The 15,550-nt window shown below is 38.4% G+C and overlaps 1 protein-coding gene across 1 annotated transcript in view; it reads left to right on the top strand.

Moving 5' to 3' along the window:
* Cse1 (chromosome segregation 1) overlaps positions 1-15,550 on the top strand; it is a 439,186-nt gene that overhangs the window by 276,292 nt on the left and 147,344 nt on the right. Inside the window, exons 13-14 of the mRNA XM_090402147.1 lie at positions 3,204-3,296; positions 14,899-14,991. Of these exons, the coding sequence (XP_090258273.1) occupies positions 3,204-3,296; positions 14,899-14,991 (186 nt within the window). The remainder of the gene's footprint in view (positions 1-3,203; positions 3,297-14,898; positions 14,992-15,550) is intronic.

The raw sequence follows: 15,550 nt of genomic DNA, 5'->3' as shown, positions 1-15,550 counted from the left end.
AAATTATTCCCCTGTATTCTCAGTTCAGCCCAATTCCCTAATACTCTCAAACTAACCAAACTCCTAACACTGTACAAAAAGGCCATGCAACTGGCTCACAGTTTCTGCTTTACTCATCTGATGATGCTTCGATGTAATGAAATGGCCAGCACCAGTCATGTTTGTTGCTGGCTTATGTGTATATAATAGTTTTGATAACTTATTTTTACAGTATTACAACACTGAACCAATTAATTTATAAAAAAAATGTTTATTAACTGACTTATATTTTTATGGATTTCAAACCAGCATCTTTCATTGCCGTGTGTTAAATGTACAGAAGATGTTAGTTTGAAAGCCAGTTACTAAACATCTTTTTTAAAAATTAGTTGGTTCGGTGTTGTAATATCATTAAAATAAGTTATGAATAACATTCAACATCTAAGCTTGTTTATTAGATTGTGTATATAACTTATTTGCTGGTGTATAAGACGCACTTTTTTTTTCTTTGAAAATAGGTCTGAAAAAACAGGGTGCATCTTATATGTCGATACTCAGAATTTTTATTACTTTCATTTCTGGAAATTTTCTCTGTTCCGAGTTACGTGATTTCTTTCTTGCTTAATTGCGGTGTGCAAGAACATTCCAGTTACGTAGAGTTCAGTGGATGCGTATGTTGTCGCGGTTGTTGTGAACTGTGATAAATTTCTGCCATTAAATTTTCTCTAAATTTCTTGGCAAATTATGGCTGAAAAACATTGGCATTGCTGCAATATTGCATACAAGCTACGTGTGATTGCATATGCTGAAGAACATGGAAACAGGGCTGCAGAGAGGCATTTCTGGCCACCCCCAACTGAGAAAATCATAAGAACTTGGCGGAATCAGGAAAAGGATCTAAAAAAAAAGCAACTCATAGTAAACATAACTTACGAAGTGGAACTGCAAAATGGCCAGAACTTGAGGCAGAACTGAATGCTTGGATTTTAGACCACAGAAAAACGGGACTTTCAGTGTCTACAAAAATGATTATTCATCAAACGAAAGCGATAGCCACTAACAGAAGGATCACCAACTTTACTGGATCAACATCATGGTGTTCAAGATTCATGAAGAGAAACCAGCTATGTATGCTAACTAAAACAAAAATATCCTAAAAGATACCAGCTGAATATGAAGAAAAAATGGTTGAATTTCATCGATTCATCATTAACGCAAGGAAATGAAAAAATTTTGTACTTGCGCAAATAGGAAACATGGATGAGGTTCCCCTGACTTTTGATGTGCCCTCAAACAAAACTGTAGATTCCAGGGCACAAAAGGTGTTAATGCTAAAAATTTGGGGACACGAAAACACTTACTACGTGGTTGTTTTATCCTGCTGTGCTGATGGGACAAAATTGCTGCCGCTGTTGATTTTTAAAAGGAAGATGCTACCCAAAGAAAAACTGCTTAAAAGAGTTTGTACATGTTCACGCAAAAGGCTGGATGGATGGAGGAGGAATGAAGTTATGGATAGATCAAATTTGGTCTACGCGTTCTGGCAGACTGTTGAAGAAGCCTGCCCTGCTAGTATGGGATTAGTTTCATTCTCACAGAACAGAAGATGCTAAAAATAAACTCAAGGAATTGAAAACTCAGTTAGCTGTAATTCCAGGAGGTCTAACTAGTTAGCTTCAACCTTTAGATGTTTGTGTTAATAAACTATTTAAGGATTTATGAAGGAGTAGTGGAACAGATGGATGCAGTCTTCAGATTTTGAGGTTATGCCATCATCAGGAAGAAGGAAGAGGCCTAGCTTTTCGCAATTGTGTGAGTGGGTCAAAGCTTTATGGGATGCTGTTTAGACTAATTAAGCTGAAGACTAATTTAGAGAAAAATTGTCGATAGGAAGTTGGTTGCTGATATTTGTTGCAGTATTCAATTCATGCTAGCTTTTGAAAAACTTGAAGTGTGATGTAATTAGTTCTGCTATCATATTTCTGAATGTTGTAAACATCAACAATGTGAATTCAGCTTCTTTTCAGTTGCAGTTTCAAAACTTCAGAAGCAGAAAATGGTGATAGTGTGAAGCCAGACAAGTAAGGAAGGTGTTGAGCACTATTTGTTCTAAATGTCTATTTGTAAATTTTTTCGCTAAATTATAGGAAAACATTAAGAAAGAGGACAATTCAATTGAAAGCACGTGATATTATGTGAACTATCAGCTGTAGAATAGCTCCATCTGTATTAATAGATGTACAAAATTAATTACAAATTAAGAAACACGTGAATACCGAGTATCTGTCTCAAAATTGAGAAAGTTTTAGGCAATCATTTTTGTTCAGTTTTGGGTTGTGAATGTGTGCTTCACAGCATTGTTCATTTCTGTGCCTTTCAGTGTGTATATATATATATATATATCCTCAACAACCTTCTGTGACACCACATTTCAAAAGCAGCTATCCCTTTCTTATCTGACTTCTTTAGGTTCAAAGTCTCATATCCATAAGTCGTCGCTGTTGGAAAAATAACTGCATCCAAAAATCCTCAACTTTGTTTCCATGCAGATAGATTCATTCTTCCAGATTTTAGACAAGTTTCTGACTGTTGTTTTTGCCATTCCTGATCTTCTTCTGAGCAGCAGTTCTTCACATTAATAATGGATCCCAGGTACTCAAACTTGCTAACTTCCTCAATTCTTTCTAATTCAGGCCTTCATGTTATTTTTAGTAGTCTACTTTGTCCACTTCATTTCTCTGTCCTCTTTAAAATAAGCATTTTAATATGTTTTACTTTGGTATTAATATTGGTTTATTAATAGGCAGCTAGTTTGTGATTTAATTAGTGAACTCAGTATTTTGTTTAAATTGAATCATTCAGTTTGAACAAAATTGAATGCTTTTGTAGATATTTATTTACAAATAAATATCGGTTTATTGTAAATATCAATTTGTTGATTTTAAACATTTTAGTTAATAAAGTGTACTTCATTTTCAAGTGATGACTTGGTTAATCCAGAGTTATGTAATAGAGGAACTAAATTGAGTAGGCAAATGCATTTTTTTCATTCATTAGATTATGTTAAATGTTATTAATTTCATCTTTAATATATGCCATATTATGTCTAATACTTTTGATCTCCCACATACACTTGTTTTATTAAATTTTCTCCTAGCAATTATTTTTGAATACATAATGATTAATTTTAAACATCATTACTTTTTTTTTTCCTCCTGATACAGAATTACACCAAAGATCCATCTAGCCACTGGAAATCTAAAGATGCAGCCATTTATTTAGTGACTTCAATGGCAGCAAAGGGACAGACTTCTAAGGTAAACCTTTTTCTTTCAAGACTTTAATAGAATTTTTTATTTACTCATGAAATATGTTTTAAGTAGCAAAATTACTTTGTTAGAGGTGTTAGCCACAAAGGTAGATAAGGAATTTCTCATTTAATAATTCTTCAAAATTTACTATAGACATCCAGAATATCTGTTTGTCAACTTTGTCATCTCTCAGTGAGAATTTGTGCACATCTTTGTGTATTAGCGAAGACTAGTATGTGTCCTGAACAGAAATTCAGTGGATGCTTACCATTATTATTGTAAACTTTGCTCTTCAAAATTTTTCCTAAATATTTCTTTGCCATTCATTCACTACTCTGCTGTTTAGACTCTTTTTTTTTTTTTTAATATATTAGCTGCCTTCTTTAATGACTTGAAAAATTCTTTCACTTCTTTCTTAGTAGGGCCTTTTGTGGGACCACATGCACAAATAAGTCAATTTCTAATTCTTTTTAAATTTATCCATATCATCTGCATGAAATTGCCTGTCATTCAAGAAGTTTATCTTTGTGTTTACCATTAAATGCTATAACTACTTCTACCTTTCCCTAGTCACTGTAATCTGAATGTAATATCTTAGTTATTATATAACACAGATATTCCTAAACAGGATACCACCATGTTCATAGTAGAGTGCCACAAGATTTTTCTAAATATTGAATATAGATATACTAAACATTTTGTAAAAAGAATATAGTCTAAAAGATAAAACATGAATTTATCCACTCAATATACTTAGCACAATACACTACATCTCTATTTCCAACATACTTCAGGAGATTTTTTTGCAGAAACATCAGCAACATCTTTGTATTCACCCCCAATCCAGAGTTCCTTGCCCCCTCTAAAAAAACAATTCTCTTTTCTATTAATGGCACCAAAGAATGGCACAGGCAGTTTACTAAAGAAAGCTGCTTTCCTTTTGCCAGCTGTGTTTTACCATCACAGAAGTGATGGTAAAACATAGCTGGCACAGAGCATTAGATTTGCACAAATCCCCAAGACTAACAACTTTATAGCAGAGCTGTATGCAATAGAGCTTGTGTTAAAATACATCAGACTGCATTGCTACCAATGGAGCACAATATATTCAGCCTCACAAAGTTCTTTTCAGGAAATAAAATGTCTAGAGCTACAGAAACATCCAGGGTTCTCTTGAATCCATCACCACCTTCTTTCTTAGTTATGGAAGCTACAGTTCGATGTATGCGTCTGTTTCCAAGCCACATTGGAATCATGAGAAATGTGGCTGAAGATACTGCAGCCAGGTCAGCTCATTTCCCAAGTGTATGATACTCAGTGATACACTGAGCACCAAAAGATTATCAAACACAAACTTTTATCACAGTGGCAGTCATATCTCTATTCCAAGATGCACTACCATCTTAAGCCAAAAATTAAAGAAAACACCTTGCTTGCTTGCTCTGCATAGGTCATACAACTATTTCTGTTGGAGGGTCATGACATGGCAATATGTAACTATAGTTGGGCTATCCATCATTCATATTTTAATTGACTTTCCTCCTTCCAGGAAGTGCAGTCATTATTTTAATCATCAATTACCTGATATATACCTAAAGGGATGTTCAGGTTACAATGACAGAACTACGTGATTAAGTTTACATCATTATTAATTTCCTATCAACAATTTTCCTCCAAATCAGTCTATTACTTGTGAGCACTCCAATATTGTCATATCTCCAATGTCAATTCTATGCTTCTAAGGCACTTCTGACTGAATCAATCCACCTAGACCTTGGTCTTTCTCTGGATCTCTTTCCCTCCATCTTGGCATCTTGTCTGACACCTGTTTTGCTAACCATTCTTCACTCATAAGTGGCGATATCACCTTAAATTAGCTCTGTTGACAAAGGAACTTGACATAACAATGTCAAGTTGTTTTTTAATATCATTCTGCCATTGATGCCATCAGTTCACTCCCCTAATTTCTTAAGAACCTTCACATCTATGGTCTCTAGTCTTTGATCAAGTGCTTTATTACTTACTCAACTCTCAGATCCATAACATAAAATTGGTTTGAATATTGTTTTGTATGCTGCTAGTTTGCTGTTTTGGCTAATGTCTCTCTTATTCCATATAAATTTATTCAGCTGGCTACCCACCATACCAGCTTTACTTATTCTGTTGTCTATTTCCAGATTTAACCTGCCATCTTCACTAAAAACTGTGCCTAAATAGCTGAAATATTTTACTTGTTCTTTAGAATCTCCATTCAGAATGCAGCTGAAGTTTTCTATGCTTCTACATATCTTCATAGTTTTGGTCTTTTTATTTTCTGATTTTCATGCCAAATTTGTTGCAGCTGTTATTCAATTTAGTTAGTGAATTCTGGAGATTTGCACTAGATGTGTTTAGGAGTATATCATCATCTGTATAAAGCAAGAACTAAGATTGACATCTCCAGTTCTAATATCAGGCCTGATGCTGCTGCTTTCTTTCATAATGTAATTCATATAGATGAATAGGAGTGGAGATAATGTGCATCCTTTTACATGAAACCATTTTCCTGTATTTTCTTCAATTCTAACTGCTGACTAACAACATAAATATAGACTATGTATTGCCATGCATAATGTTCCATTGAGTGGAGATAATGTACTTGTCTTACCCCTAATTTTACATGAAACCTTCCTGTATTTCCTTCAATTCTCACTGCTGACTGACATCTTAACCCAGCGCTGGTGAGGTGGGAAAATGTAACAAAAGTGGTAAGGTGGGGTCCCACAGACCCGCCCAAATAATGTAATGTATTATAGAAATCCATATATTTTTAATCAATATTAGTGGATTCTCTTTGGATTTTTCCTCTGAAGATTCTTCCTCACAGTCTTGTTCTGTATCAGACTCATGGTTACTGACTAATTCTGAATCAATTTCACTATCATCATCTGTGGCATCGCATAGTGGGTTAAGGGGAAGCTATACTGAGGCATGACTCACTGCCATGCGTTTTTAAAAAGTTATAGCCAATTTAAAATCTTTGGGATCTGTGACACTCCACCTTACTAACACCGGGTTAAATATAGAATATATATTGCTGTGCATTAAGGTTCCATTGAGTGGAGAGAATGTGCATCCTTGTCTTATCCCTGATTTTACATAAAACCATTTTCCTGTATTTCCTTCAATTCTAACTGCTGACTGACAACTTAAATATAGGCTGTGTATTATTGTGCATAATGTTCCATTCACCCCCCCCCCCCCCCATATAATTGTGTTGTTTCGAAAAACTTTTTTCTGGGCATCTTGTATGCCTTTTCCAGCTCTACAAAACTTAAGTACAGATCCTTGTCATATTCCCACAATTTCTCAACTATTTGTCTTATAGTGAAAATCTGATCTTGACAACGTATTTTTGGTCTGAACTCAGCTTGTCCTTCTCCAAGTTTCTTTTCCATAATCTTTCTCAACCTCTTTTCAAGTATTATTATTAAGAGAAACCTCCAGGGCAGATACTCAAGGGTGGCCACATGCTACATGCACCAGCTATCATACTTATTCTTGAATTCATTCACACTGCTTGCACTTACATCCAATGGCAATCCATTCCAATCATGCACCACCCTATGAGAGAAAAATCTAGCCCTTACCCTCTTCTTAGCAGCATTCATTCTCAGTTTCCAAGGATGCCCTCTTGTCCTTTCCCCCACTCTCCATAAATCAAAAAATTCCATCAACTGAAATCCTGTATGACCCTTTCAGAAGTTTGTAAGTCTCGATCATATCACCCCTCTTTCTCCTGTTTGCTAGTCTCTGCAGTCTACAAATTCTCAAATGTCTTCATTATGATTATTCCACAATCCTGATATCATTTTTAACACTCACCTTTGCACTCTTTCCAATATATCAGAATCACAAGGGAAACCAGGAGACCAGACCTGTGCACAATAGTTCAAGTGAGGTCTTATCAAGGCCTTGTAAAGAGGCAAAATGACATCTTATATCTTTACATGTGAACGTTCCTTTCAGCATTGCAATTATCTTTTGAGTTGCATTTGCAATCTCTGTTACATGGGCCCCTGAACTTCAACTTCCTATCTACTAACACTCCAAGATCCCTAGCCTCATCAGTTTCTTCAAACACAATTCCACCAATATAATATGACATTGGATATCTGATCACGCTGAAATGAATGACTTTACTGACATTGAACTGTCGCCCATTTTCCATGCCCACAATTCAAGCCTATTCAAATCATTCTGTGCAAGTACTGCATATCAGCAGCATTCCTGATTACCCTACCTATCTTTGCATCATCAGCAAATAGCTGTATGTCACTTGTCAAATCCTTCCCAATATCAGTAATGCACAGATTGAATAACAGTGGACCAAGCACTGATCCTTGTGGTACACCACTGGTTACCTTAAATCTTGCAGACTCACATCCCCCATATACCACTTTTTGTTTTATCTGTCAGTCAGCCATCCTCTTATTCATGCTAATATTCTATAATCCAAACCCATATTCTCCAATTTATGAAACAGTCTACCATTCTGTATTCTGTCAAAAGCCTAAGCAAAATCCAAAAGTATCATGGCTTATCCATTCCCCTTGTCTAGTTCAAAGTTAACATTGTTATAGAATGTGAGCAAGTTGCTAAAACATGACCTTTCCTTAGTAAACCCATGTTGTTCATTGCAAAGTAGAGATTCACTGTCAATCCATTTCTGAATGTGAGCCCTAACCAATTTTTCCCAAATTTTTACCACTACTCCTGAGATTCTAATTGGTCGATAGTTGCATACATCAGTCTTTTCACCACCCTTGTGCAATGGAATTACCATACATTCTTTCCATTCCAGTGGAATCTTCCCTGTTCTGAGATCATATGTTTGCATGTGATCACTTAGTAGAGAAACTGGAACATTTAGTAGAGAAATTCCTCTCTAATTCTCACATTCAGTTTTATTTCACTTTTTATAAATGGATACTATGAGAGCTCTACTCCAATCATTGGGAATTCAACCTATTATTCAGTTTAGTCAGTGAATTCTGGAGACTTGTACTAGATGTCTTTAGGAGTACATTATCATCTGCATAAAGCAAGAACTAAGTTTGACATCTTCAATTCTGATATCAGGCCTGATTTTAGAATTGGAGGACAATGATGTACAGATCATTGTCCTTCTCCTCAATATTATTATTGACCAGGTCCTCTGAATTATGCAATGTAGCCACTGCAGAACCTTTATACCTCCATACTTAAGCATTTCTAGTCGAATATCATTTACTCCAGCTGCCTTTCTCCATTTGAAGTTTTTTGATGACTTTCTGCCTCAAGTACTTCACATTTCTCTTGAAAATGTTCTAGTATGGTTTTGTCATAGCTTCTTTTCGTTTAACAGTCTTTCAAAGTAATCTCTAGGATATCCTTCTCTTCAGTTTTTCATGTTGCCCTTATCATCTTTGATTCCTTTTACAGTACTCTTTCCTCCATTTCTGAGCTTCTTCAATAACCTCCAGAACATTTTGCCACCTTCCTGATATTTATTTTCCATACCAAAGTCTTCCCATGACTTTTGTTTAGTTACTTTTACACATAGCTTAGCTCTTTTACATTTTTCTTAGTATTCTTATAAGCATCTGCCAACTTATTTGCTAGAAACGTTTGGTATGCTTTCTTCTTTTCCAGGACTGTTCTTTAAGTCCACCATGGTGTTCTTATTTTTCTATCCTTGCAGACAACTTCACCACATACCTCTCTAGCTAAATCAATCAGTATCTTCTTCAGTTTGCCACTGAGGCTCCGAAGTTTGGTTCTTGTTTTCAATTTGTTTTTTTTTTCTTTCTCTTTTTTTTTTTTTCAATAATTATTATTATTATTATTATTATTATTACGGGCAACTCCAGGGAGTCATTAGACTGATCGAGGGAGGCCCCAAATCATTTTCATCACAACTATTCGACATTCATACAGTATCTATCATACCTCGCCTTAAACTCATTCACTGTCACAGCATCCACCACAGACTCAGGGAGCGCATTCCACTCATTCACTACTCTAAAAGTAAAGAACCCAGCTCTAACACCTTTACTAACCACACTTTTGGCCAGTTTCCATGGATGTCCCCTAGTCCTCCCACAACCAGCCCTGTTCTCAAAAATATCTTCTGAATTAATTTTATAGAAACCCTTCAGTAATTTGAATGTCTCAATCATATCTCCCCTCCTCCGCCTATCAACCAATTTTTGCAACCCACAAATCCTCAACCTGTTCTCATATGGTTCATTCCACAGACCTGCTATCATCTTGGTCACTCGCCTCTGGATCCTCTCCACCTCCTCCCCATCAAGAAGAAACCTAGGTGACCAAATCTGAGCACAGTAGTCGAGATGAGGTCTTATCAAGGCTCGATACAGAGGAACAATAACCTGCTTGTCTCTGCTTGTCAACGTATTCTTCAGCAACCAAGTGATTTGATGAGCTGATTTGGCCACTTTTGCAATGTGTCCCCTAAATTTCAATTCCTTATCCACCGACACTCCTAAATCTCGTGCCTCATCAATTTCCTGGAGCATGGTTCCACCAATGCAGTAAACTGCCTCCCATCTTTTCACCCCAAAATGCATAACCTTACATTTTGCCACATTAAATTGACATCCATTCTCCCTAGCCCAGACCTCCAATCTATCCAAGTCATCCTGCAAAATTTTGACGTCATCTGCATTCACTATTGCCCTACCCAACTTCGCATCATCCGCAAACAAATGAACTGTTCCTCTCAGATCCTTTCCTATATCATTTATGAACAAATTAAACAGCAGTGGTCCAAGAACAGATCCTTGTGGTACACCACTAGTCACAGGCCGTCTTGTAGACTCTACTCCTGAGTAAACCACTCTCTGATATCTCTCCGTCAACCACCCTCCTATCCATCTCACCAACCCTATGTCCATTCCCATATGCTGCAATTTACTGATTAGAATTCCATGTGGTATCCTGTCAAAGGCCTTGGCAAAGTCCAGTAGAATCACCGTGAACCCATTACCCTTATCCAGTTCAGCCGTCACTGTGTTATAATACGTGAGCAAGTTACTGAGGCATGACCTACCCTTCACAAAACCATGCTGTCCCCGATACAGTATCCCATTTTCTTCTATCCAATCTTGTATTTTCCTCTTGACTATTTTCTCTAAGACCTTGATAATGATTCCTGTTATGCTGATTGGCCGGTAATTTTCAACAGCAGCCTTGGAACCACCTTTGTGCAGTGGAACTATTTTCCCCTCTTTCCACCCCCTCGGGACTGACCCAGTCCTGAGGCTCAAATTAAACATATGGGGGTGGGGGGGGGGGGGGGTGGGGGGGGGGGGGGGTGGGGGGGGGGGGGGGTGGGGGGGGGGGGGGGTGGGGGGGGGGGGGGGTGGGGGGGGGGGGGGGTGGGGGGGGGGGGGGGTGGGGGGGGGGGGGGGTGGGGGGGGGGGGGGGTGGGGGGGGGGGGGGGTGGGGGGGGGGGGGGGTGGGGGGGGGGGGGGGTGGGGGGGGGGGGGGGTGGGGGGGGGGGGGGGTGGGGGGGGGGGGGGGTGGGGGGGGGGGGGGGTGGGGGGGGGGGGGGGTGGGGGGGGGGGGGGGTGGGGGGGGGGGGGGGTGGGGGGGGGGGGGGGTGGGGGGGGGGGGGGGTGGGGGGGGGGGGGGGTGGGGGGGGGGGGGGGTGGGGGGGGGGGGGGGTGGGGGGGGGGGGGGGTGGGGGGGGGGGGGGGTGGGGGGGGGGGGGGGTGGGGGGGGGGGGGGGTGGGGGGGGGGGGGGGTGGGGGGGGGGGGGGGTGGGGGGGGGGGGGGGATGCCCCTCTTCTGGTGGTCTCCACTCAGCACTCTGGCACTTTGTTTCGGGCTCATACTCAAAAAACCATGTTTCATCACCAGTAATGATCGTTTCAAGTTAGTTGTCCTTACGAGCACTTTTAATGAGGTCCTTGCAGTGTTCAATTCGATACATTTTTTGGTCGTCCATCAACTTGTGGGGAACAAATCGCGAATTCAATTTACAAAGGCCCAAACTCTCGGTAAAAATGTTGTGCACAGTTGATTTTGGAATCTCCAATTCATCTTCAGTGAATCTCATGGACGATTTCGGTTTTCTTTGATGAAATCATGCACTTTTTTTATGTTAACTTTGCTCAGTCCAGTTGTTGGATGACCCGGCTTTTCGTCGTCTTCAAGCATCTCACAACCACTTTGAACTCACTTAAACCACTCGTAAATTTGAGTACAGGATAAGCATTCATCATCATATGCTTTTTGAAGCATTTGATGCTTTCCGTAAAACTTTTACCAAGTTTAACGCAAAAGTCAATCGCAGCTCTCTGTTTGAAAGTCATTTTCCGATCATCACTCATCAAAACACACTGTCACTCTTTGCACCATAACTCGGCTTTTAATGAAACAAATGTCATAAACAGTTGACGCAACACTAATGAAGATTGCCGCTTTCGACAACAAAAATATACAACACGTGGCACCACTAGTTTCTTCTATTTTTGAAAAGCTCGGTTTCTTTTTGGACAGATGGTGCATATATGCATATTTGTTTACCTTATTTTAGGGCACTTCAAGGTCAAAAATATATAACTGGGAGGAGGCCTCCACATAGCCTTTTAAGGAATGCATAGAACCGACCAGGTCTTCTGACTTAATGTAAAATTCTCAGCTTCATGTGGTGCTCGCTGTTAGGTATCTGCCTGGATACTGAATGAATGAGGATGGGCTGGCAATTTGGGATTTAGCCCACCAAATTGTACTCTTATTGACTTAAACCAATTATGTAAAATTATGGTACCACTTGACAGAATTTCATGTTGATTGGTGCATCACTGGGTTAAACAGTACAAAGTCAATTACTGGAACAAATCCCAAAACACATCCCAACTCAATGATACTTCCTGAACAATAATTCCTGAATCTTGAACACAACAGTGTTCAAGATTCAGGAATTATAAAGGTAAGCAGCATCGATGGGAAAAGAAATGGAACTAGCAAAAGAATTGGATAAGTAACAGATCAACATAATAGGCATGACTGAAACAAAGAAGACAAAAACAGGTGAGATCTTTCTAAGCAACAAATATAAAGTGAAATTATTCAGGCAGTAACAATCAGGGAAAGAAATAGGTGTAGTTAAGCATAAAAAACTTATTGTTTAATACTGACCGTATACAAATATTTTAACATTCTTTGCCTACCAGTTTCGCTAGCAAACTGTCTAGCTTTTTCAAGCATTGACGGAAAAGTATAAAAAATACTAGTAAATGCAAATTGAAAGGAACATAAAAATGTTGTAAACACTCTAGTAGCTAAGGTTGCACGCTCACATGACAGAGACTGAGTGGACTTATTGTTCTTAATCATTATCATGCATGCGTGTTTGTTGTAAACGCATAATGTGATTACTAGCTGGCTGTAGTTCAGATGGATTTAGAGAGAGGATGAGGTTTTTCCATGAACTGTTAAGAATACTACCCTGGTTTCTGCCAGTTTTTAACACTACTGCAGCTTCCTTGAATAAACGATGTCTATAATCGTCATCTAAATATGGCATGGAGCTATTTTGCCACTCTATCGTGTGGTTAGACATACAGAAATGATGTGCTAAGTCGGAAGAAATACTTCTGTTGTGGTTTACATCACAAACGTGCTCTCTCTGTCTGATCTCCAAACTTCGTGAAGTTCGTCCGATGTAGGCGAGACCACAGGAGCAAGGAATGTAATATACTCCTGGATATTTGTAGAATGGCACCTTGTTTTTTGGTGATCCTCCTAAAAAATGTTTGATGCTGGTGGTTAGTTTGAAGATCACTCTGATGTTGTGGGCTTTTAGTATTCTGGCCATTTGATAAGAAATTGACTTGATGAAGGGAATCACTACAGTAGAAATGTGCTGGGAATACATTTCTACACAGTTTCTAGAGATCTAAACAGTCGAGTAGGAAATGATTACCAAACATAGAAATGTTTAGAGAAAAGAATAAAGCTAATAACAATGGTTAGTGCCTACTGTATTTCTGTTCTGAACATGTACTAGTTATTACTATTATTACTAACATAATGTTCATTCTCAAATTCACGTGGAGACAATATGCAAGAAATAAGTGATTGACTGTGTTGTAGTCAATAGCGATGTTTTCCTGCTGGTTCAGTACATGAGTATACAGAGGATTTGAAGTAAAAGTGATCAAGATTTAGTTTTGAGCAGGATAAAAGGGTACATATCAGGAATATGATGATTGATTATTTTTATTTGTTTTTCTGGTCTCAAACAGTTTATATTCTTTAGAATAGCCAAACTAGAGTGCTTGCTTTTTGTCTAACTGGACTAAATCTTGAACGAACACTGATCTGGTATGAATGCTTAATGTTGTTTAGAGAAGCAACACATCTAGGGATAGTAATTAACTATTTAGTTGTGAAATTATTAGACCAACATTTTGCCTTTGTCACAAACCCATCTTCATGGACACAGAGATATAAACTATTGTTATTTGCATATGAGTGGGTGCTCTGACAACCTCAATGACCCACATCATGAAGTGGGTCATTGGGGGCTGGAGCAAAGTCCAAAGGTGTTCTATGGGATTCAGGTCAGGGTTTTGGACCGGCCAGTCCATTTCTGGAACACAAATCATTCCCTCACAGACCTTCCTTTATGGCAGGTAGCATTGTCATGCTGATACAGACAGTAGTCATCACCGAATTGATCTTCTACCATAGACAGTACACAATGGATCAAAATATCCTTGTACACTTCCGCATTTAGATTTCTGTGTAGTGTTATGAGAGGGCCAAGTCCATTCCATGAAAAAATACCTCCTCCAAATTTCACTGTTGGCACTACACATGCTTGTAGGAATCGTTCTCAATTCCTACAAGCATGTGTAGGAATCAAGAACAAGTTTTTGTAGTGGTCTGGGTGTTGCATTTGCCACACCCAGACCCTCCCATCGGACTGCCACATGGTAAAGCGTAATTCATCACTCCAAATCACACGTTTCCAGTGGCATTGCTCTTTACACCACTGCAGGCGGCACTTAATGTTCACAGGAGAAATGTTTGGTTTATGGACAGCTGTTTGACCATGGAACCCCATTCCTCTTGATCTTGACGCACAGTCATGGTGCTGGCTGGATAGTTAGTATCACTATCCAGCCAGCTATCCAGAACTCCTGGGTGATTGTTTCACTCAATGTCTGGCAATTTCTGTGAACCACTTTCTTCAACGCTCGCCGGTCCTTGTCTGTCATTAAATGTGGCCTACCCAACCATGGTTTTGCAGTGGTTGTGCCTCCTTTTATACTGGTAAATGGGGATGGGCGACATCTAGACGTCAGTTTGTGAATTACAGAGGGATGTCTGTAATTCTTTTGTTCAGATAGTGTATATTGAGTTGACCATTTAATAATAATGATGTGTGTGTGTGTGTGTGTGTGTGTGTGTGTGTGTGTGTGTGTGTGTGTGTGTGTGTGTGTGTGTGTGTGTGTGTTTAATTTATTAACATATATACACCAGTATTTTTTTTGGATGTTAAATCTGAAATGCTTTAAAATTCATTATGCAACATAAAATTGGATTGCAGTTCTTACTTGAGTTCTCTTTATTTTTATTAGTGAATGAATTTCCTGTTTTAAAAGCTGGAGCAATAAAGTATATTATGATCTTCAGAAATCAGGTATAAATAAATTTTTTATGCACCATAGTAATTCTTTTCTTATTTTAATCAGGTGTTTTTGTAGAACCTTGACTAGCCTTATTTGATTAATTATTCAAGAAATAATAAGCAGAACTTCAATTGAATCACTGGCTGCATTATTAATAAGTCACAATACTGCAAAGATTTGCTTCTCTTAAAAAAAAATGCCATGCCCATTATTAATAAATCTAATAACTTTTTTGCTATGTAGTAGAGCATGTTAAACATTGTCTTTTTAATGTGAAACATAATTGAAAAGACTCGCTCTAGTGTGAAGATTTGCTTCTCTTAAAATAAAAATGCCATGCCCATTATTAATAAATCTAATAACTTTTTGCTATGTAGTAGAGCATGTTAAACATTGTCTTTTTAATGTGAAACATAATTGAAAAGACTCGCTCTAGTGTGAAGATTTGCTTCTCTTAAAATAAAAATGCCATGCCCATTATTAATAAATCTAATAACTTTTTGCTATGTAGTAGAGCATGTTAAACATTGTCTTTTTAATGTGAAACATAATTGAAAAGACTCGCTCTAG

Source organism: Typopeltis vanoorti, chromosome 12, assembly GCF_054136105.1.
Source record: "Typopeltis vanoorti isolate ZY-2024b chromosome 12, IOZ_Tvanoo_1.0, whole genome shotgun sequence".
Classification (NCBI taxonomy): domain Eukaryota; kingdom Metazoa; phylum Arthropoda; class Arachnida; order Uropygi; family Thelyphonidae; genus Typopeltis; species Typopeltis vanoorti.
Note: the sequence above shows the minus strand (reverse complement) of the source record. Positions and strands in the feature narration are given on the sequence as shown.